The sequence below is a fragment of the Rhinatrema bivittatum genome, chromosome 9, assembly GCF_901001135.1.
Source record: "Rhinatrema bivittatum chromosome 9, aRhiBiv1.1, whole genome shotgun sequence".
Classification (NCBI taxonomy): Eukaryota; Metazoa; Chordata; class Amphibia; order Gymnophiona; family Rhinatrematidae; genus Rhinatrema; species Rhinatrema bivittatum.
Genome location: NC_042623.1, coordinates 128,137,527 through 128,162,527, shown reverse-complemented (window position 1 = coordinate 128,162,527; position 25,001 = coordinate 128,137,527). Strand labels below are relative to the sequence as shown.

The 25,001-nt window shown below is 44.3% G+C and overlaps 1 protein-coding gene across 1 annotated transcript in view; it reads right to left on the bottom strand.

The window, feature by feature from the left end:
- LOC115098487 (cullin-associated NEDD8-dissociated protein 1-like) overlaps nt 1-25,001 on the bottom strand; it is a 257,944-nt gene that overhangs the window by 204,828 nt on the left and 28,115 nt on the right. The window contains 1 exon segment of the mRNA XM_029615022.1: nt 17,484-17,627. Within this exon segment, the coding sequence (XP_029470882.1) occupies nt 17,484-17,627 (144 nt within the window).

Sequence of the window (25,001 nt, the reverse complement as noted above, 5' to 3'; positions counted from 1 at the left end):
AAAAAGCAGAAGGAAAATACAAACAAAAAACAAACTTTGAAATGTTTGTATGCTAATGCCAGAAGTCTAAGAAGTAAGATGGGAGAATTAGAATGTATAGCAGTGAATGATGACAGACTTAATTGGCATCTCAGAGATATGGTGGAAAGAGGATAACCAATGGGACAGTGCTATACCGGGGTACAAATTATATCGCAATGACAGAGAGGAGCACTCGGGAGGAGGTGTGGCGCTTTATGTCCGGGATGGCAGAGAGTCCAACAGGATAAACATCCTGCATGAGACTAAATACAAAATTGAATCTTTATGGGTAGAAATCCCTTGTGTGTCGGGGAAGACTATAGTGATAGGGGTATACTACCGTCCACCTGGTCAAGATGGTGAGACCAACAGTGAAATGCTAAGAGAAATGAGGGAAACTAACCAAATTGGTAGTTGGTAATAATGGGAGATTTCAATTACCCCAATATTAACTGGGTAAATCTATCATCGGTACATGCTGGAGATATAAACTTCCTGGATGGAATAAATGACATTTTTATGGAGCAATTGGTTCAGGAACCAACAAGAGAGGGAGCAATTTTACATCTAATTCTCAGTGGAGCACAGGATTTGGTGAGAGGTAACGTGGTGAAGCCGCTTGGCAATAGTGAACATAATATGATCAAATTTGGATTAATGACTGGAAGGGGGACAGTAAGCAAATCCACTGCGCTCGTGCTAAACTTTCAAAAGAGAAACTTTGATAAAATGAGAAAAATTGTTAGAAAAAAAACTGAAAGGAGCAGCTACAAAGGTAAAGGTGTGCAAGAGGCGTGTCATTGTTAAAAAAATACCATCCTAGAAGCACAGTCCAGATGTATGCTACACATTAAAAAAGGTGGAAAGAAGGCAAAACGATTACCGGCATGGTTAAAAGGGGAGGTGAAAGAAGCTATTTTAGCCAAAAGATCTTCATTCAAAAATTGGAAGAAGGATCCAACAGAAGAAAATAGGATAATGCATAAGCATTGGCAAGTTAAATGTAAGACACATAAGACAAGCTAAGAAGAGAATTTGAAAAGACGTTGGCCGTAGAGGCAAAAACTCACAGTAAAAATTTTTTTTAAATATATCCAAAGCATAAAGTCTGTGAGGGAGTCAGTTGGACAGTTATATGATCAAGGGGTTAAAGGGCACTTAGAGAAGAAAAGGCTATCGTGGAAAGATTAAATGATTTATTTGCTTTGGTGTTTACTGAAAAGGATGTTAGGGAGGTACCCATACTGGAGAATGGAAAAATTACTTACTTGATAGTTTCATTTTCCTTAGTGTAGACAAATGGACTCAGGACCAATTGGTATAGTGTACTCCTGATAGCAGATGGGAGACTGAGTCAGATTTCAATCTGACGTCAGCCTACATATACCCATGCAGGAAGCATAGCTCTTCAGTATTGTCCTCGAAAAGCAATTGTGGATATATGCATGTTTTAATAACTTGATTAACTTGGCTAACTAGGACTGGTTAAACTGATTTCCAAATTGGAGACCGCCAGTGCACTCAACCGAAAAACGCCGACACTGGGCAACTATGGGTGTCTTGAACTACCCGTGCTTGTCTTGCTCTCGGGGATTGTCACCCGAGGTTTCCATTTTGGGGCAGCTGTGGGCGGGATGCTGAGTCCATCTGTCTACACTAAGGAAAACAAAATTATCAGGTAAGTAATTTCTCCATTTTCCTTATCACTATCACATCTGCTCGCAGGGTATCTGAGCTCCAGGCTCTATCCTGTAGGGAGCAGTTTCTGAGAATTTCGGTTTCTGGTGTGTCCTTGCGGATGGTTCCTTCCTTTCTTCTGAAGGTGGTGTCTGCTTTCCATGGGAATCAGTCAGTGGAGCTTCCGTCGTTTCCCGTTTTGGATCGGTCAGACCCTATGTCTAAAGACTTATGGAAGCTGGATGTTCGTCTGGTGTTGTTGCATTATCTGGAAGTTACTAACGTGTTTCGTGTGAAGGACCATCCGAAAAAAGGAAATATGGCATCTAAAGCTACGATTTCGTGCTGGTTGAAAGAGGCTATAGGCTCGGCATATTTGCTGCGTGGTAAGCCTGTACTGTTTGGTCTTCGGGCTCATTCTACCCGTTCGCAGGTGGCTTCTTGGGCAGAGTGTCAAATGGTCTCACCGCACGAGATCTGCAGGGCAGCGACTTGAAAGTCTTTGCATACCTTTGCCAGACACTACAGACTGGATGTTTAGGCACCGGGTGAAGGAGGCTTTGGAGAAGCAGTGCTTAGAGCGGACCTCTCCAGATCCCATCGCAGATAAGAAAGCTCTGGTACATCCCAGGAGCCTGGACTGATCCGGGTATGTACAGGGAAAGGAAAATTAGTTTCTTACCTCAATTTTCGTTCCTGTAGTACCACTGATCAGTCCAGAGACCCGCCCGGGGAACTCATGGAAGTAAGGGAGAGTCCACTCAGTTATTGATTGATTTGTTTTCAGATCTGCAGAAACTGGATTGACCATCCTCAAGTGGTTCTACAGATTCCGCTCCAAGAGGGTTAAGTGAACCGGTAATTTCTTTTTCTTGATGAAGGGTTATTGTACATAGTTATGGTGGTTTTTTTGAGAGCCATTCTGCTTTGACATTGAGTAATACTTCTGGACTGTAGGTGGCACCATCCTATATAAGGCGGAGTTTTGTTTTGAAAACTTCTCTGTCTCCATCTGCTAGAGGGGGGCAAAACACAGATTGAGTGGCAATGATTAACCCACTGTTAATCATTGCCACCCCTTTAAATAAATCCAGCTGCTTTTGGAATTCAGATACCTGAGAATCAAACACCTCTTTCGGGAATGACTGTTGAATGACCTCTGTTTCCTTTGATATGTCTTCCTTAATGTTAACTATGTACTCTTTAATATGAGCAATAGTCAGTAACATCAGATCATATGCACATTTACTAAGTACAGCGTTCCATTTTGACACAAATGTCTCAATACACAAAAAACGGTTCTTTATTAATTCTGAGACCCCTTGGAATTCTTTTTACATGACAGTATTCAGATAGTGTCAATGCAAGTAATTCCATCCTTATTAATTTTTTATTCAATCTCAGAAAATTATTCCAATCACCCTGAGACTGTGTTTGGATGGGAGTGTCCAAAAATCTTAACCTTGATATGTCATTGGCCGCCTGGTCTGAAAAGCTAAAGAATGAATTATCCATTTTTCCTAAGAAACCATCCAATACACACTGTAACCTGAAAGGTAAACTAATATGGGTGAAATTACAAGTGACTCAAATACAGCATAAATCATAAATGGCATCTATATGGTATAGTTCTGTTAAGAAAAGTGGTATATTTACTCACGTTTTACATGCCCAGCATAGGTACAGTCATTAACATTTCACATACACTATGCTCCTATTTGTATTACAATAGATATGAGAGTATTTCTATTTCCCATCATTGATGTAAAGGTTTTTTTGCAACACTAAAGTTTTTACATTGATATTTCTAATGTTTCATCTATTTGTGGATTGATATATAAGACAACTGTTTCAGTCTGGTTTTGTAAAGGATGTTTTTAAGGAGTGAATGTGGGATGAATGAGATGTGTGTTGTATACAGTGGTTTTGTATCAATAAAGCTTTTTGTGTGTGAATGTAGACTCATTTCATTTATGATTTATGCTGTGTTTGCAAATCACATGTAATTTCCCCCATATTAGTTTACCTTTCAGATAAACTAGAGATGTTCATTCATTTTAAACAAATTAGACAATTTCAATGAAATTGTCTAGTTTGTCATAGTTCGGGAGCACTCAAAATCGAAAAATTTTTCCAAAATTCGGGAACCACAAAAAAAAAAAAAACCAAAAAAACCCAAAACCCCCGAACTGCAGAAAAAACACAATTACCTGCAGGGGACCCGAACCGAACCACGAAATGGAAAAACACAAAAAAAACCCACGAAACATCACTAATATGAACATATGTTTTTCCTCATGTAAAAAAATATGAGAAAAATCTCACTCCCTTCACTCTCCTCACCAATATACCCCTATTAGGAAAACAGAACAGGACAAGCTGCTATAGATCTCTACACACAAACTACATGCTAGCTGGAATGACTCAGCAAATATAGAATAATATGACCATGAAAAAGTATAAACAGAAACATGCAGACAAAAAACAGAAACTGCAACAAGCCAAACTCAATATGACGTTATAAAAAAAAAAAATAAAAAAAATAAAAAATCACACAACTTTACCTTGCCTCATAAAACATTGAAGTAAGAAACAAAATCAATCATAATAGTAAAACCATGCCAATAAAAAATATATATATTTCAAAGCAGCTGACTAATAGAACATACAATAATTAACAACTTGTACAAGTTTTTTTTTACATTTTCCAAACACCAATAAAATATTTCAAAACGGACATCACCCAATAATTAAAACATAATGATAAACACACTGCTCTCCATACCTGGTAACTATTTCCAATCACCCTAAAATGGTCCTAAATTAGTTGGGGGTTGGGGAAATAGTTCCTTCTAAGCAAATCCCTCATACCTTTCGGAGCATCGCTTACAGGTTTTACACGGTTGCTCACATACTTATTTTCATTCAGGCCGATATAGTACGGATGCACTAAAAAATCGATAGGTTTGGACTCATTGTGGTTGATCTTAACTTTATAAGTCCTGTCTTGTAAGAATGATTTAAACCAGTTGAAAGCGGTGTTTTTTATTCCAATCTCTGCTAGATGGTTTAAGAGCATCTCATGGTTTACCGTGTCAAATGCCGCTGAAAGATCAAGGAGTATAAGGAGGTACGGTTGTTTTTTCTCAAGGTTGAGGAGAATGTTGTCACTTAGCGAAATTAAAAGTGATTCTGTACTTCTGGATTTGCGGAAGCTGAATTGAGTTGTAGCTAGAATGTGGTTTTCATCTATGAATTCGCAGAGTTGACGATTTACAATTCTTTCAAGGATTTTTGCTATGAAAGGGAGATTTGCAATTGGCCGATAGTTGGCTGGGTTTTCCGGTGAGAGATTTGGCTGTTTTAGAAATGGATTCAGAATAGCAAGTTTGAGTGGGGTTGGCACTAGGCCTTGAGTAAGTGAGGCATTGATAATTTGAGTTATTGGTTTAGCAATGACTTTGGCGCTTGCTATGAGAAGATTCACCGGAATTGCGTCAAGAGGGTGTGAAGACTGTTTGAGTTTCTTTAGTATGTTTTCAATCTCTAGTGTAGATGCAGGTTCGAAGATATCCAGGTTTGAGGCATGAGGTGGTGTAGCTGCTGAGGTTGGTTGTTGAGGGGCCAGATTTTTGTGATCCCGAAGAGGGTTCAGGAGGTTGGATATTTTTTCCTTGAAGAAGATGGCAAGTTCCTCGGCTTTGTTTGCGGCTTTTTCATCTGGAATGACGATTGGTGGAGGTTTAGTGAGGGATGATACCAGGGAGAAGAGGGCTTTTGGGTCATATATGAAGTGGTGGATTTTGAGAGTAAAAGTCTCTTTTAGTTTGAAGAATGGAGATCCTGTATTGGTGCATGCTGGTTTTGAAGGCTGAGATGTTCGCATTTGTAGGGTTTTTCCTCCAGATATGTTCTTTGATTCTAACTTCCCGCTTTAAGAGTCTGAGGTCTGTGGTGAACCATGGCTTTTTCTTTTCTTTATTAGTGTTGATGTTTTTGGAGACAAGAGGGCATGTCAGATCTGCGACTTTCTTTGTTATGTTGGTCCAGGATGCGAGTGCTGAGTCTGCGTCAGAGATGTTCATGTGTTTTAGTTCGTCAGATAGCTTTGCGGTGATAGTTTGTTGGTTGCATAATTTTCTGAACTGTACCAATGTTTTCTGTGAGGTAGTTGTGCTAAGGTTGTGGCAGGCTAGAGAAATGTTGATTAATTTGTGATCAGACCATGGGATTGGCAAATAGACTGTGGAAGAAGAAAGGGTGAGACCTTGATTGGTAAAGATTAAGTCTAATGTGTGGCCTGCTTTGTGGGTGGGTTCGTTTAGAAGCTGTTGAAAACCCATGAGGTTAAGAGTGTTAATGAACAGTTCACAGTTGGAGGAGCGGGGATTAGCATCCATGTGAAGATTGAAGTCTCCAAGAAGTATGGCCGGTGTGTCAGTGTTGATGTGTCTAGCAATACATTCGATGAGAGGAGAAGGGTCTGAGTCTAGACGCCCTGGCGGAGCGTAGATGAGGCCTACTTGCAGGTGGGGGGATTTGAAGACAGCAAATTCCAGAGAGGGGGAGGAACCATTTCCGAGCATAAAATATGCAGATTGAAACATTATCTGGGGCGAATGACTAATAGCCTCACCAACATGCATTTGCACGTAATGAGCGCTATTAGTTTCGGGGGGGGGGGGGGGGGGGGTGTTTGGTCGTGCATTATGGATGTGCTAAACTCCTTATTGTATAAGGGGTTGTGGACACGCATCCAAAACGTGTGTCCAAGCCGTATTAAACAGTACACTCAGCTGAACACACTTTACAGTACAGCCTGTTTGTGATATATACAGAAATGCAATGCTACCCCTATACTTTACTGTTGGGATGGTATTTGCTGAGGAATGGGCAGTGTTAGATTTGCCCCACACACAGTTTTGAATTTTGGCGAAGATCATCCATTTTTGTTTCATCTGACCATACCACCTTATTTAGCTGGGTGACTGATGCTTAGTGGTAAACATTTATTTATTTATTTATTTATTGTTTTTGTTATACCGAGTTTCATGACTGGCATCACATTAACCCGGTTTACAATTAACAATGTGTGAAAAGCATAAGGTAACGTGATAACAATATTCCCAATAGAACTGTGAACTTTAAATACAGAGAATCAATTGAAGGGTGTGAGAAAGTTACACTAAAACAATAAAACAGGGAAAAATAACTTGGAGCTGGAAGAGGGGAGAGATTGAACAATGCAATATTTACATTTCAGCCAATTAGTGTAGTAATATAGCAGAGTGAATAAATAAGCCTATGTGAATAAATGAGACGGTACATAAATATGAAACGGTAAAATAAGTAACCAAGAGAATAAATATGACACAGTAGAGAATGATAATGATAAGATAAAACACAGCAGGTAATGATGTGCGTAAGTTTATGGTAGTTGGATTCTTATTTAGATCCAGTTATTGCATGCGAGTTTGTGTTGAAGAGTGGAGTTTTTATTCAAGGCTTGGAAATGCTTTTTTGAAAAGCCAAGTTTTTAGTCTTTTTCTAAATGTTAGAGAGCATGGTTCCTGTCTCAAATCCTGTGGGATAGAGTTCCAAAGAGATGGACCTGCTGAAGAGAAGGCTCTGAGACTCAAGGATTTATATTGGAAGGTTTTGGCATTTGGAATTTGGAGTGACTCTTTGTAGTATTCCCTGATGGGTCTGGCGGAAGTGTATTTTTTAAGTGGTATTTGTAGATCGAGTTGTGTGTGTTGGTTAATGGTCTTGTATATGATATTGATGGATTTGTACATGATTCTATAGTGGATCGGTAACCAATGGAGGTTTTTGAGGATAGGGGAGATGTGGTCAATTTTCCTGGAATTTGTAAGCACTCTGGCTGCAGAGTTCTGAACCATTTGAAGGGGTTTGGTATAAGAAGCTGGGAGGCCTAGTAGTAATGAGTTGCAATAATCTAGTTTAGAAAAGATTATTGCTTGCAAGATTGTTCTAAAGTCTTGAGCGTGGAAAAGTGGTTTAATTCTTTTCAGAATATGTAATTTGTAGAAGCAATCTTTGGTGGTTTGGTTAATGAATGTTTTGAGGTTGAGACGATTGTCTAAGATAGCTCCTAGATCTCTTACGTGGGTTGTTTGAAGGAGTGTGGGTGGTTTTGGAAGTGAGTTATTGTTTTCCGGTGATATGAGCAGGAATTCCGTTTTCGAGGCATTGAGTACGAGGTTTAGGCTGGTGAGGAGAAGTTTAATTTCTAATAAGCAACTGTCCCAGAATTCCATTGTTTTTGAGATTGTTTCTTTTATGGGAATCACGATCTGTACATCGTCTGCGAACAGGAAGTGTTTCAGGCTTAATTTTGTAAGAAGTTGACATAGTGGTAACAGGTAGACATTAAAGAGCGTGGGTGAAAGTGATGAACCTTGCGGCACTCCTCTGTTAGAAGGGTGGTATTGGGATTCTTTATTGTGGATTTTGACTCTATATCCTCTGTTTTCCAGGAATGTTTTGAACCAGTTTAGTGTAGCATCTGTCAATCCAATGTTTGCCAGTTGTTTTAGAAGGAGGGCGTGATTGACTGTGTCGAAGGCCGCCGAGAAGTCAAGGAGGATTAGTAAAAATGTTTGGCCTATATCAATTCCAGAAACGAGGTAGTCCATGAGAGAGAGTAGTAGTGTTTCGGTGCTTGCGGCTTTGCGAAAACCATATTGGTTTGGGGACAGAATACTGTGGTCCTCTAGGTAGTTGGATAGTTGGGTGTTTACCAATTTTTCCATGATTTTAGCTATGAATGGGAGGTTGGAAATAGGGCGGAAGTTGTTGGGATCACATGCGTTTAGATTTGGTTTTTTTAGCAGAGGTTTGATTGAGGCAGTTTTTAGGTCATCTGGGTAGATACCGTGTGATAGGGAGCAGTTTATGATTTCTGCCAGGGTTTTTGCTATAGTGTCAGGGATGAGAAGAAGCATTTTAGAAGGGATTTGATCAAATGGGTGTGATGACGGTTTCATTCTCTTTAACACCGAATGTATCTCTGTGATTGTAATGGGTTCGAAGGCGTTAAGCTGTATGTCTTTGTTTTGGGGGAGATATGAGTTGTCTGGAGCAGTAGTGTTTGTAATCAGCTGATTAAGGAGATCAGATATTTTTTTGTTGAAATGAAGAGCCAGTTCATCTGCTTTAGTCTGGGCTAACTCGGGTGGGATATCTGGAATGACGGGTTTAGTGAGGCTGGAAACGAAGGCGAATAAAGCTTTTGAGTCAAAGATGAGATGATGAACCTTCCGGGCATAATAGTCTCTTTTGGTTTTCAGCATGTTACTTTTGTATAGATGGAGTGAGCGTTTGTAGTCAGATAGTGAGGCCGGTGAAGGGGCTTTGCGCCATTTTCTTTCTTTCTGCCGAAGTAGTTGTTTGAGCTTTCGCAGTTCATCATTAAACCAGGGTTGTCTTTTGGATGCATTAGACGACCTTATTTTGGTTGTCAGTGGGCAGAGAGTGTTTGCTATAGATTTTGTTATTTTGGACCAGGATTGAAGGGCAGAGTTGGGCGTAGAGACATCGATGAGTGGTAGATCTGAGGTTAGGAGGTTGCTGAGGTGTTCCGAGGTGCAAGGTTTTCTGTATAGGAAAGAGGGTCTTGAGTTAAGATTGGAGTCTGATCTTGGTAAAGAAAAGCTGGTGGAGATTAGCGAATGGTCAGACCATGGGACTTTTTTGCAATTTGGTTGTTTTGTAAGGGAAATACCGGAGTTTGTAAAGAAGAGATCGAGCGTGTGGCCTGCTTTGTGAGTGGGTTTGTTGATTTGTTGTTTGAAACCCATCGCTGACATTGCGGTGAGGAAAGCTTCACAGTTTGTTGAAAGGGGGACTTTGTCAACATGTAAGTTGAAGTCGCCCAGGATTATAGCAGGGGAGTCAAGATTGAGATGTAAAGTTATGGTTTCGATAATAGGTGAGGCATCTGACTCTAGTAATCCTGGAGGGGCATAGACTAGAAGGATTTGGAGATGTTCTGATTTGAACAATCCTAGTTCTAGTTTGGTAGCTGTACTGATGTGGTGGTGTGTGAACCTTAAGGATTTTTTTGCAGCTAAGAAGATACCCCCTCCTCTTTTTTTTTGTCTAGGGATGGAGAAGAAATCGTAAGTCTGTGTTGGTAGTTGGTTAATGAGGGTTATATCGGTGGATTTGAGCCATGTTTCTGTTATGGCGCAAAAGTCTGGGGTTGTGTCCTGCAGTATGTCGTTGAGTATAAGAGTTTTGTTGGTGAGCGATTGCGCGTTGAAAAAGGATGATGGTGAATAGAGTGAGACCTAAGGAGATCATGATTGGGATGAGTGATTTGTAGTTGCGTGGGCAGTAGTGCATAGTTGGAAGAGGTTGGATCGGTGCTGAATGAGTGCTGCTGGAGGCTGGATGAGTGCTGCTGGAGATTGGATATGTGCTGCTGGAGATTGGATATGTGCTGCTGGAGGCTGAATGAGTGCTGCTGGAGGCTGGATGAGTGCTGCTGGAGGCTGGATGAGTGCTGCTGGAGGCTGGATGTGTTGCTGTGTGTTCAGCTGAAGGTTGAATGGGTGGAAGAGTGGTCGCTGAATGAAAGGATGGGATGGGTAATGGCCCAGGCTCAGGGATGCTCCAAGGGGCGCGCTAAGGGGCAGGCCCCTTAGGTCGCGCTCCTTCGGGCGCGCGACGCCTCTGAGATGCGCCTGAGTTTAAAGGGGGCAGTAGCCGCCCTCTGATAGGCCTGCTGCCTGCTTAGGGGCGTGGCTCACTCACCACGTTGCATCCTGCTGGCTCTCAGCTCTGGAGTGGCTAATTAGTTTTGGTTTCGTTTTCAAAATCTTTGTCCTTTGCCTCCCGTCTCTCCTGCACGGCTCACCTCGAGTGACTGGTGAGCAGGCTTTTGCCCCAGATGGGCCGCGCGGATCGCGCAAGCCTCAGCAGGGAGGAGGAGGGAGCGGTAGGGTGCGGGTGCGGGTGGGCGCCGCGATGTAGGCCGCCGAAATGGACGAAATGCTTTTGATGTGGGTTTTCTGCAGTAATGTCTTCTTTCTAGCCACCCTGCCATGTAGGCCAGTTATATGCAGAGCTCTTGATATGGTTGACTGATGCACCTCCACTTTAAAGGAGCAACAGAATTAAGTGGCTGAGACTAAAGTGATTGTTGGCGTCCCTGTGGCTTTCCTCAAGTGTCTTCCTGCTCTAACACTGAGTTTTGAGGAAAGGCCTTATCTAGGCAGTGTCTGGGTGTTATGATGCAGCTTCTATTTCCTAACAATTGATCCAACAGTGCTCACTATTATTTTGTAGACTTTTCTTAACGTGTGCATGTTTATAACTATCTAATTTCCTTAGAATGCTCTTTGGTAGTCATTTTCACAGCTTTCCTTCAAATTCAGAGTGTGGCTAATGATACTAGAATTAGGGGGTCCTTTATCCAAAAAGCTGATTTTTTTTGTTTGTTTTTAATATTTCACAAGCAGAAGTCAATTGTAAGCCGATTGTTAGGGCAATATCTTTCATCTGTGTAAACCTGGAGCTTCCAAGGCACAGGGGTTCAATACTTATCAAATGGAGAAATTACCTGATAATTTCGTTTTCCTTAGTGTAGACAGATGGACTCAGGACCAATGGGTATAGTGTGCTCCTGATAGCAGTTGGAGACTGATCAGATTTCACTCAGCCCTAGTACATATACCCCTGCAGGACACTATGTTTTTCAGTATTCTCTTCGAAAAGCAATTGTGGATATGTGTGTGACTGAACAACTTGATTAATTTTGATTAACTTGCATAATTTGGTTAACTTGATTAACTTGAACTGGTTGATGTGGTTTTAGCTGGAGACCACCAGTGCACTCAACGGAGAAACGCTGACACCCGGTAGATATGGGTGTCCCAATTAGAGGGAAGCTTGGCTTACCCGTGTTAGTCTTGCTCTCTGGGCTTGTCCCCCGAGGTTTCCGTGATTGTCGGCAGCCGTGGGTGGGATGCTGAGTCCATCTGTCTACACTAAGGAAAACGAAATTATTAGGTAAGTAATTTCTCCATTTCCTGGCGTGTAGCAGATGGACGCAGGACCAATGGGATGTACAAAAGCTACTTCAGAACCAGTGGGAGGCTGCCCGTGGCCCACTTAGTACTACCCTTGCAAATGCTGTGTCCTCCCGAGCCTGAACATCCAGGTGGTAGAACCTAAAGAAGGTATGACTGGAGGACCATGTCACCGTCCAACAGATCTCGGTGGGTGACAGCTGTGTCCTCCCGAGCCTGAACATCCAGGTGGTAGAACCTAAAGAAGGTATGACTGGAGGACCATGTCACCGTCCAACAGATCTCGGTGGGTGACAGCATCTTGGTTTCCACTCAGGACACTGCCTGGGCTCTAGTGGAATGGGCCTTGACTTGTAGAAGTGGAGGCTTGCCTGCCTCTACGTAGGCTGCCTTGATACCTTCTTTGATCCAGCGGGCTATGGTTGCCCATGAGGCTGCTTCCCCTTATTTCTTCCCGCTGAGAAGGACGAAGATATCAGAATAGGGATAGGAGTCTGCCGATGTTAAGATGGCGAAGGCGGCGAGAATCTTCAGAGTCCTTATGCTTGTCTAGCAATGGCAGCGAGATGGTTTGGTTTAGATAGAAGTGAGAAACCACTTTTGGGAGGAAGGAGGGGACCGTGCGTAGCTGTATGGATCCCGGTGTGAACCTGAGGAAGGGTTCTCGACAGGACAGTGCTTGAAGCTCGGAGATGCGATGGGCCGAGCAGACTGCCACTAGGAATGCAATCTTCAGTGTTAGTCGTCGGAGGGACAGACCGCGGGTGAGTTTGAAGGAGGCTCCTGCTAGGACGTCTAGGACTAGATTGAGATTCCATAAAGGTACCGGCCACTTCAGGGGTGGTCGGATCTGTTTGACCCCTTTCAGGAAATGGGAGATGTCCAGATGAGAGACTAGGCTGCCGCCGCCCCCCGGCTCTGTAGCAAGCCAACGCGGCCACCTGCACCTTGATGGAGTTGAGAAACAACCCCTTCTGTAAGCCGTTCTGCAGGAATTCCAGAATTGTGGGAATTTCGACTGTCTGCGGGAGGATGTCACAGTCTTCACACCAGGCTTCGAATATTCTCCATATTCGTATGTAGGTTAGAGATGTGGAAAACTTGCGAACTCGGAGCAGAGTGTCAATCACCGCCCCCGAGTATCCGCTCTTCTTCAGGCATGTCCTCTCAATGGCCAGACCATAAGAGAGAATAGAGTTGGGTCTTCGTGGAGGATCGGGCCTTGTTGGAGCAGATCCTTGTGAGGAGGGAGAGGGCTCCCTGTCAGTTGTCTTCGCACCATGGCCTTCTTGGCCAGTCCGGGGCCACTAGAAGTACTGGTCCCCTGTGGTGTTCTATCTTGCGGATGATTCCGCCCAGTAGCAGCCACGGTGGGAACATGTACAGCAGGATTTCCTGTGGCCAGGTCTGGAAGAGAGCATCGATCCCGTGGGATTGTGGTTCCCGCTTGCGACTGAAGAAGTTTGGAACTTGGGCGTTTGACCGGCTTGCCAGGAGGTCCATGGCTGGTGTTCCCCAGCAGTTTGCTATCAGCTGGAAGGCTGTGTTAGACAGCCTCCATTACCCTGGGTCTAGACTTTCTCTGCTGAGGTAATCCACAGTGACGTTGTCTTTTCCTGCGATATGGGCGGCTGAGATCCCTTGTAGGTTTGATTCCGCCCACGCCATTAGGGGTTCTATTTCCAGGGACACCTGTTGGCTTCTGGTTCCTCCCTGGCGGTTGATGAAGGCCACTTGTGGCGTTGTCTGACATGACTGACCGATTCGCCCTGGAGTCTGTGACTGAACCGTAGGCAGGCTAGCCTGACTGCCTGTGCTTCCAGTCAGTTGATGTTCCATTCCAACTCTTCCTTGTCCCATTGCCCCTGGGCGGTCAGTTCCTGGCAGTGGGCTCCCCACCTTTGTAGACTTGCATCCTTGGTGAGCAGGATCCAGGTCGGCGGGGATAGCCTCACTCCCTTGCTCAGATCTTCTTGAGGTCACCATTGTAGCTGGGTTCGAACTTCCTCCGGGAGCTGGAGGCAAACAGAGAAATTCTGGGACATCGGATTCCATCATGAAAGTAAGGAACGCCCTAGGGGTAGCATGCGAGGTCTTGCCCATGGGACCACTTCCAGTGTGGATGACATGAGACCAAGGACTTGGAGGTAGTCCCACACCTTGGAGCAAAAACTGTTTAACAGGTTTCACAACTGGTTCATCAGCTTTGATCTCCTTGTAGGAGTCAGAATCACCTTGTCTTGTCTGGTGTCGAACCGGACTCCCAGGTACTCCAGAGATTGGGAGGGCTGCAGACAGCACTTGTTTGTGTTGACCACCCACCAGAGGTTCTCCAGTAGAGTTTTGACTCTGGTGGTTGCCTGATGACTTTTCTCTGGGGATTTTGCCCTGATCAGCCAATCATCTAGATATGGGTGTACGAGGAATCCTTCTTTCCTCAGTGTCGCCGCCACTACAACCATGATTTTGGTGAACTTTCGGGGTGCTGTGGCTAGCCCGAAGGGTAGTGCCCGGAACTGGTAGTGATGGTCCAGGATTGTGAAGCATAGGAAACGCTGATGCTCAAGGTGGACCGGAATGTGCAGGTAGGCTTCTAATAGATCCAGGGATGTGAGGAATTCTCCCGGCTGTATCACTCTTATGACAGAGTGTAGGGTTTCCATGCGGAAGCGAGGGACCTTCAGTGACGGTTGACGGACTTGAGGTCCAGGATGGGTCAGAACGTACCCTCTTTCTTGGGAACAATAAAATAGATGGAATAGTGCCCAGTATTTTGTTGTTGCGTGGGTACCAGCGTTATGGCCTTTAAGGCGAGCAATTTGATCAGCATGGTTTCCACTGCCATCCTCTTGGAGAGGTCGTAGCAGGGAGATTTCACAAATTTGTCCAGAGGAATGTTGTGGAAGTCCAGATAATATCCCTCTCGAATGATGGTTAGGACCCATTTGTCCGAAACTATCTCGACCCATCTTTGGTAGAATAGGGCAAGCCTGCCCCCTATGGCTTCTTCCTGTGGATGGGCCGGCCGATTTTCATTGCAGGGTGCGGCTGGGGCCGGGGCTGGGGCCTGGGCCAGAGCCAGCTCCCCTTTTGTTGTGCTTGTTCCGAAAGGACTGGCCCTGCGCGGCGAGATGTTTGATATGTACTTTTGTACAGTTTGAAGCGCTGTGATCCCCTGCCCCTTAGATGTTTGGGGCGAGGGGTGCTGGCTTCTCTTGTTCTTGTTTTCCGGTAACCGCGGTAGTGGGCATTCACCCCATTTGTCGGCTAAATTCTCCAGTTTGCTTCCGAGTCTCGTCTTGGACGTCGCGTCTGCCAACCAGCTTCGGAGCCAGAGATGTCTTCTGGCTGTCTCGATGGACGAAACGCCTTTGATGCGGTGCGTACCAGGTCGGAGGTCGCATCCGTGAGGAATGACACTGCTGGTTCTAGTGCTTCGATGGGCGTGGTGGCGTTCCTGGTCTTAGTTAAACAGGCGTGTATCACCATGGCACAGGAGGCAGCGATCTGTAGCGACATAGCTGAAACGTCGAATGACTGTTTGAGGATGGATTCCAGACGTCTGTCCTGGGCATCCTTGAGTGCCGCTCCTCCCTCAACTGGGATGGTAGTGCGCTTTGCGACCACGCAGACCATGGCATCCACTTTGGGAAATGTCAGGAGATCTTTAGCAGCGGGGTCCAGGGGGTACATGGCTGCCAGGGTCCGCCCCCCTTTGAATGTGGCCTCCGGAGACTCCCATTCCAGGTCAATCAGCTGTTGGACAGTTTGCAGCAAAGGAACATGGCGGGAGGCCTGACAGAGTCCCTCGAGGAGGGGGTTCGTCTTCGCTTCCCCATTGGACTTGTGCCTGGGACAGCGAGCTCTTTCAAGCTTTTCGCCACGAGGTCTGAAAGCTAGTCTTTGGTGAAGAACCGCCTCATGGTTCGGAAGGTTTCCGTTCCTGGAGGGATTTCTCCTTCCTCCAGGGAGTCTTGATCCTTGTCAGAGGTTGTCAGTGTCGCCAATGCTGGGGCTTTTGGGTGGGCGAGGCACTTCTCTGGGTTTAGAAGGTCTCGGGATGTTAGGGTCCGCTGTGGGGAGGCTGTGGCAGTGGCATCGGGGGGCACCGGTTGCATGTGGACAAAAGGTATGTAGGCCTTTGAAGAATTCTACCCAGGAGAAAGATGCTGGGTCTAAATTGAGAGGTGCTGCGTCCCCGGGGAGCCCTGTTTGAAGGAGGCTCCTGCTGGGGGAGCAAGGTCCGGTGTACTGTCGGTGGATCCGGATCCCAGTACCGGCGGGGAGGACCTTGGGCTGGATCACCAAGGGCCTCCTCACATTGTATACACAAGGCCGTGGCCTCTTCGTGCTGCGCAGCTCTAATATGGCATGCTGGGCAGAGGCCCTGGGCCTTAAGCTTCTTGTCCGGTGGTGCCATAGTTTGCGTGTGCCAAAAAAACTCCGGTTTGTGCGTTCAAGCGTACGCTGGGAGGCTGAGTTCTGCGCTCTGGGTGCACCAAAGTTGTGCATGTAGGTTGGATGTGCGCTCAAAAAGATGCACGTGCCGCTGTGCGCACGGGGTTTACTTATGTGCCCGACACAGTTGAGCGTGTGGCTGTGTGCCCGGCGCCCTTGTGCGCGTCGCTGGTACTTATGCGCGTGCTAGTGTGCGCACAAGTGATTGTGTGCACGGCTCGCCTCTGTGCGCACAGAATGAATCAGCGGACAGGGCAGCGATCAAATGGAAATGATAACCACGCGGGCAATATGGCGACCACCTCGGAGGGTCTCCACGTGGGAGGACCCTTGTATCGAACCGGGGTCTAGCCCAGGTAGGGCTGATCAACCTAGTAGCACTGACGCCAGCTGGCGATCTGTGCGGCTATTCGAGCCTCGAAGACCAGAGACTTTTAAGAAGTTTTCTACCTTGCCTTGGTGTTTCCCGGTCTTGTTCCAGGCGGTCTCTGGCTGCGGGGGGAGAGGGAAAGTACCTTCACCGCTGCACTCTAATTTGCACCTGCTGCCTCTCAGCCAAACCCGATGCAGGGGGGCTAAGTCCTCGCCGGGGGCTGGCTGCTGGACCAAGGCCTACTTCTGAGGGATCGCGAAAATCACCTCAGGAATCTCGACTGGGGGAGGGACCCGTAGGTATCACCGCAGGAGAGTGGGGCTCGTCTGTAGAGGCAAGTTTTTCTTCTTTGTTTTGGATTTCTTTGGTTAGAATACTCTAACGCTGTGCAAGCGTGTATAGAGTCCCGAACTGCTATGGAGATGGAAAATACTGAAGAGCATGGCATCCTGCAGGGGTATATGTGCTAGGGCTGACGTCAGATTGAAATCTGATCCGTCTCCAACTGCTATCAGGAGCACACTATACCCATTGGTCCTGAGTCCATCTGCTACATGCTAGGAAAGCAGTATTTTTCATTTTAAATTGTATTTTACAAAAAAATGCAGAGAAATAATGAATTGCGACTTTGACGACAATTTACCTTAAGAGCATACTGGTTTGCAATGGAACAATCCATGTGTTATTTATAATCCACACAAATCTGATGACTTTTTAGAAGGATCGAATACTTTTGCAAACCACTGTATAAATATCAAGTTGATTGGATCTCTAAATATTCTTTGCAGCATTTATAATTCTGTATTTAAAACTGTAAAATCTGTATTTAAGTCAAAGCAAAATCAATTCAGCAGTGAGCAAAACAAACTTGCAACAAAATGTAAAGGAAAACTTACCATTTGACAGCCAAATTTTGCACCTCACCATTTTTGTCTTCCAATAACTTCAAAATCATTTTCACTACCTTCCTTTCACTATCATCATCCAACTTGATGGAATCCTTCTGAAGTTCAGTCATCAAATCATTCGTAGCCATAAATCTATAAGTTAAAAATATATTACAAATACATTTTGCATTGCTTAATGTATCAGTTGAAAACTCATTTCAAATTTCAGACTTCTAATACATATCTCATTGCCTTTTTACTGTTACACACTGGATCCCAAGTCTGGCTTTCCAGATGGTATGCATCTCCCACACAGTGTGTTATGAAGCTGAATGCAATTTAGTCTCTTCCACTGTGTAAAGACTACATGACACTGAAAGGTAGTCTACTCTCCAAGAAGGTGGGAGAGTATTAAAAAATGGCATATTCATCCTGCCTATAGTAAATCCTGTTTACAAGTAAGCAAACAAGTTCTCTGTCGACACGCAGGAATGCACGGGGAGTTCCAAGCTCAGGGTTGCACCACAGAAGCACTTACTAAAGATAATACAGCCCCATAAAGTGAAGTATGAACTACTAAATGAACAGGCTGCAAAGAACTGTTTGTCCAAAGTTACCATCTCCTTGGGACATACTGTCCAAATAATAAAGGGATGTGACCAAAGTTCAGTTGACCAAGTCACAGCTTTACAAATGTCTTAAACGTAAGTTGCCCTGAGATAAGCCACCAATATCACCATGGTTCCCATTAAATTAGTCTTGACAGAATCTGTTACATGTAAGCCTGCTAGTGCCTAACAGTGCACTATACAGTTTGCTAGCCTTTGGCAACTACTCTTCCCAATCTATAGGAATCGAAAGAACACAAACAGCTGAGAAACTTAACGGAGGTAATATACCAGAGTTCTCTTACAGTCTGAGGAGTGAAGAGCCCATTCCTCTCTATGTGCATGTGGTCTTGGAAAGAACACAGGTAGTACAACAGTTTGAGTAACAAACTTGGGGCGAGTACATTAGACCACCCTTTTGTGAAAAAGCTGAAGGTATGATGACTGAAACCAGAGCCAATAGTTCACTTACTCTTTGTGCTGAAGTGATGGCCATGAGAAACACTTTCCAAATGAGAAACCAAGTCCACAGATTTGAGCAGTTTGAATGGTTTCATGAGTTATGCTAGAACTATATTAAGGGCCCAAGGCATTGGAGGTTTACTGTCCAGAGATCTGGAATGTCATAGTCACTGAGATACTAAAGTGTGTAGAGAGATTGGAACTCCCTCCATTGATTCATGATATACCACAATGGAGCCAAGATGAAACTTCACTGAAGAGGTGCTAAGGCCTGAGAATGATAAAAAACAGATAGTGAAGCAAATCTCTCATGTCATAAGAAAGGATCCAGATGGCTGATCCCACACCAAGTCAAGAACTTCTTCCACTTGAGATTTTAGAACCTTTGAAGGTTTTCTAACCGAAATTAGCACATCCTCCACCTCCTTTGGAAGGATTAAGGAGAAGAGTACTGTGTGCTCAACATCCATACCATGAAGGTCAGGAATGGAAGGATGGTATGGCAGAGACTCATTTTCCTGTGATGAGAATCTGGGAGCAGAGAATGAACTGAAAGATGGACAAGGTATGAAAACCACATTTGCCATGGCCAGGCTGGAGCAATAAGGATCATCCTCACCTTGCCTGAAAGACATTCTGGATAGTCCTGGGGATCAGAGAAATTGGTGGATATGCATAGAGTAGGCAGAAAATCATCAGGAGCTATAGCTGTTCGGATATATGGAGCAGAACCTTTTGACTTTCCAATTGACTTCTGAGACGAAAAGGTTAATGACCAGATTTCCCCAGCAACTGAAAAAGTCATCTGTTTCTCTCTGATCTAAGGACCACTTGTACAGTTTTAACAATCTGCTTAAGCAATCTGCTAGCTTATTCTGGCTTCCTGGAAAGTAAGTCTCCTGGAAATGGGCATGGTGATGTCCTGCCATGAACAGATTTGTAAACTCCTCTGGCAAAGGGCATAAGAGCCCATACCTCCCAGCTTGTTTATACCAAAAACAGCCACTTGGTTTACTTTCTACATTTTATCATTTCCAAGTGGAGTTGAGCGCACATAAGTGCCATGCTGGGTCAGACAAAAGATCCATCAAGTCCAGCATCCTATCTCCCTGGCTAATCCCGAAAAGTAGATGCAATTTCTTGCTGCTCATTCCTTAAGACAAGTGGTAGGTCTTTGAGTCACCTGGTTAATAACTATTTATGGACATGACTTCCAGGAACTTGTCCAAACCCTTTTTAAACCCAGTTAAGCTAGTTGCTTGACCACATCCTCCAGCCATGAATTTCAGTTTGAGTGGAAAATCATTTTCTCCAAATTTCTTTTAAATCTAATACCTGTTAGCTTAAAGGAATGTCCCCAAGTCCTACTATATTTGAAAGGGTAAATAGCCATTTGCCATTATCTGTTTTACTCCACTAATAATTTTGTAGACCTCAACCATATCCCCCCCACCCTCAATCATCTCTTCTCCAAGCTAAAGAGCCATAACTTGTTTAGCCTTTTTTCATAAGGTAACTGTTGCAACTCCTTAACCATTTTTGTTGCCCTTCTCTGCATCTTTTCCACATTCTACTGCATCACTTTGAGATGCAGTGACCAAAACTGTATACAAAGCTCAAGATGCAGCCACACAAGTTCTTGGGTCACTTGTGGGAGGAAGATGAGCCAAGGATGAAATGTTTCTCTGATCTGAGAGATGAATATGGGTTTCAGGAGGAATCTGTTAAACTATACAGGGCCCTGAAAGCAGAACTGGAGAGGTACAGAAGAAACTGGGGGGGAAGGGGGGGGGGGGACACGACAATTTTGAATTGCCCTGGTAGAGACGCTTACCTACTTGTTAAAGCATAATATGCATTTATATGTGGCGATTTGGTCAAGGTACTGGGCCTATTGTAATGTGGGGGACAACTGACGGGTGATTTCCCTATGCATAGAATCTAGCATATGATTAACTGTCATTTAGTAGGTTCTTCTCAATATTGTGTCAGATTGATAAGCCCAGGGTGGGGTCTCATACCCCCTGAAATGGTGTGGCACTTGAGAAGGGATATGGGATGTTTCTGGTAAGCTGGGAGCGATGGGAGATCCTAATTGCTTCAACAATTGTTCAATGCTTGCTATGAGCAAATGTGAAATGTTTTATTCACTGGTAACATCTCACATCTGTAACAGTTGTGGTGGTTTAAATAAAAAGCTAAAAAAAAAAAAATTATGCAGCCGCACCACTGATCTATTCAAAGGCATAATGTCTGTATTCTCCATTCTTTTCCAAATAATTCCTAACATTGTATTTTATTTTTTGGCCTCCAATGCACACTGAGCCGAGGCTTCCAGAGCCTTTTTCTGGGTAGTTATTTCCAATGTAAAGCTTTATGCTCTACAGAAGATGTGTGGAAGTTCCTGCATGGGCATCACCTCGTGAGCCTACCCAGCCTCTTTTTGTCCACACTGACACACGGATATGTACTTCTCTCCTTTTTTGTAACGGTTTAGTACAGAGAAGGGCTACCAAAATGATAAGGGGAATGGAACAACTCCCCTATGAGGAAAGACTAAAGAGGTTAGGACTTTTCAGCTTGGAGAAGAGACGACTGAGGGGGGATATGATAGAGGTGTTTAAAATCATGAGAGGTCTAGAACGGGTAGATGTGAATCGGTTATTTACTCTTTCGGATAGTAGAAGGACTAGGGGACACTCCATGAAGTTAGCATGGGGCACATTTAAAACTAATCGGAGAAAGTTCTTTTTTACTCAACGCACAATTAAACTCTGGAATTTGTTGCCAGAGAATGTGGTTCGTGCAGTTAGTATAGCTGTGTTTAAAAAAGGATTGGATAAGTTCTTGGAGGAGAAGTCCATTACCTGCTATTAAGTTCACTTACAGAATAGCCACTGCCATTAGCAATGGTTACATGGAATAGACTTAGTTTTTGGGTACTTGCCAGGTTCTTATGGCCTGGATTGGCCACTGTTGGAAACAGGATGCTGGGCTTGATGGACCCTTGGTCTGACCCAGTATGGCATTTTCTTATGTTCTTATGTTTTTGTTGCCTGTTTAATAACCTTTCACTTTTTTTTTTTTTTTTTTTTTTAAGTGCTACCTCACTTTCAGGCAGATACAGAACAGTGTGCTCAGCCGAGCGCACCGTTTAGCCCCTCTTTGGCCGCGCGTTTTTGACGCGCTATTACCCCTTATACAGTAAGGGGTAAGTAATAAGTGCATGGAAAACGCACGGCCAACCCCCCTGGAAACTAATAGCACTCATCACATGCAACTGCATGTTGATGCAGTCAAGCCGCACATTTTACTCTCAGAAATTAATGCCTGCCCAAAGGCACTCTTTGATTTAATATCATAGCGATATTAAGTCGGAGGCTGTTTATGGTTTTATTGTCAAATTAGCTGTGGCCTTCATAACGGTTTACATTTTAAATACATTTAGAAATACAATAAAATATTCAATAAATAGTAAAAACAGGTAAAAATTTAAAAGGAACATCAATAGAAAGTTTAGCTGTTAAAAAGAAAAAGCAGTATAAAAACAGGATAACATTTGTTCATAAGATAGTACTAAAATAAACTCTACTAAAACTAATAAAAATTAAAAAAAAAAAATCTGCCTGCATGTTGGAAAATGGACACAGTTTTGCCGGCGTCCGTTTTCTGAACCCGTGGCTGTCAGCAGGTTCGTCAACCAACGCCAGTAAAATTACCGTATTTTTCGCTCCATCAGACGCACCTGACCTTAAGACACCTAGGATTCAGAGGGGGAAATTAAAAAAAAAAAAAAAAAAAAAATGGTGTGCTAAACTGGCTCTGTTCCCGGGCATCTGTGCGTCTTATGGAGCAAATTAGGGGTGTGCATACAATCTTTTTTGTCCCATTTCGATTTTGGGTCTCGGGAGGGCCATTTCGATCCACATACTTAACATAAAAGTTTCTAGAATTTGACTGCCGTGTTTGGCATGTGTGATCATAAATCTGCCTTGTAAATGTCTCTAGAGCAATCCCTTATTTCACTACATAAGTTTAGAATGATACATTTAGTTAGACAGAAGTAAAAATTTTCAAAGGCAGATGTTTAACTGTCACTTCTGAAGTTAGTCAGATAAACCTTTAGAAAATGGATCCCTTTTTATCCTACATTCAAAGCATATGAGATTGCTGTGTGTGAGTGTACACTCCTCTCTCCCAAGCCCATTGGTATTGGGAGAGATTTGGGTTATCTGATACCATATTTGTAAGGGCGGCCAGGAAGTGCTGGGAGAAATAAAAAAATTGGGCCTGCTGCATATGTTTTGGTTGGCGACGTTAATGATGATGTAGTCTGGCCAGAAGTGGCTGCTGTCACTGGGCTGGAAGAGAGAAGACAGTACTGTAGAAAAGAGCGGTATAGTCATTCGTGGAAATGCAGCCATTTGTAGATGAAGGAGGTGATATTCCAGAAAACTGTTTGGAAGCTGCCGAAATTGTACGGCTCCATCTGATCTTTAATTTCAGCAACCATTTCCCTGAGCTTCTCACCAAAACAGGTTGTCGTCCAAGCAAGGTAGATTAGCCCACTTCTCATGGACATCTTCACGAATGCTGCTCGTTCAAAGTCACACCATACATAGAGGCCAACCGAGGCTGACTAGGTAAACGAAGCGGAATCAAACGACTCATATACAGATCCGAGGAGGTGTCAGCTGCCTTTCCCTACATCCAAAAGGAGGCAGAGGGCAAGCACTATCAGCCTCCATAGAATGTAAAAAGAGCTTTAGTTTCTAAATAATTTTGTAAATGTATTGCACTACATAAAATTGGTGAATAAGGATGTGAGCAGAGAGCATGGAACTTGGAAAGATTTTCTTACCAAAATTATCAAGTAGTCTATGATCCTGCCCTGGAGGAAAATTTGAAGAGATTGGTATGGAAGTTGGATGACACTAAAACATGAGAGGCTTCTGAACTCTGTATTTAAGGATAAGTGTTTTTCACCATAGGAGCACCCGAGACAGGAGTTTCCCATATTCTCATTAGTAGAATGTTGAGGATGTTATGAAGTGGAAAGGCTGCTGATTTCTGACAGTGACTCCAGAATTTAAAGCAGACCAAGCAACTCCAAACAGGGATCATTGTCTTTATGGACATGGACTCCAAGCACTGGTCCCACCTTTTCCACAGAGTAAGTGAGGTCTTCTGGGGGCAAGGTGTGATTAGTAGGGTGCGGAAGCAGGTCAGATTGAATATCTGTAGAGTCTTCTTCTGATCCCATTGGCAAGGGTTCACTTATCTAGGACTCCAATGAAAGAAGGCAAACCAGGTTGTCCCCGAGAAGATACATCCTAGTCAATCACCTCTGACCAACTCGACTCCACTGCTAGAGTACACAATGATAAAGAACCCCAAATCATGGGTTCCGATGATGGATTCCAGTCTCTGGACTCTATCCATAATACAGACAAGCCTTCTAGGTCCAAGCCTCTTGGGTGTCCTTTTCTTTGTTTATCATTGTTACCGGTGGGGGAAGTGAATTTTGCTTAGCCATACACTGCTGGCCCTATGTCCAAATTGGGGAATATCCCCACAGGCTCCAGGGTTTCTGGAACTCTCCAGACTGGAATTGGCCCCTTTGGCTTTTCCACCTGGGCCAAACTGGACTCCCTTGACACTTCGCCAGGCTTCACTCTAGCATCCCTTTTTAGCCGCTCTCGGATTTGCCCTTGGTCAGCCTTAGTCACCACTGGCTCCAGCAATGCTTTGCCAGCCTCTATGGTCATGTCATCTTCAGGCCAGTCTCCAAGGTGACCCAGGTCAGCCTTGACCAAGCCAGCCTGCTCTCCTTTTTGTGGCTCCCAGCCTTTATGTGCTCTGGGAGGTTACAGTTTCAGACAGACACCTCACCAGATTGCTGTGCTCCCTCCTCTTTTCAGGCCAAGCCAGGTTTCTTCAGACTGCTGCCCCAACTCACCCAACCTGCCGGAGACCTCAGTTGTCTCTTTCTCAGGGATTTCTACAGTCCCTTTTCCTCAGGCTTTCCAAGGTATCAGGTTCTTGGCTCTTGGCAGAGTGTCCAGCAGCCACTGTCTGTGCTCATCGGTTCCTCACAAGCACCATGCAAAATCTCTTAACTCTTGATCCAACTCTATAGACAATGCCCATATTTCAGCTGCTGTCTGGGACCATTCCTCTATCCAAGTCTCTATGGCTAACAATTCCTCTCCCTAGACATCTATGGCATCTAAGAGTGGCTTCTAGCCCTCCCTCAATGTGGCCCCTTGGGCCTGAAGAACTTCCAGGATGTCGCATTCCACCACCATGCACCTTTCCAAAACCCTCTGGCTCCTCCTGATCCTCTTCCCCAGGAAACAAAGCCACACATGCATCACCTCTCAGGAACAGGAAAACAAATCAAAACCAAAAACGCTGGCCTCTTTGGCCTGTTGCCAAACTGGGTGTGTTTGTGTGA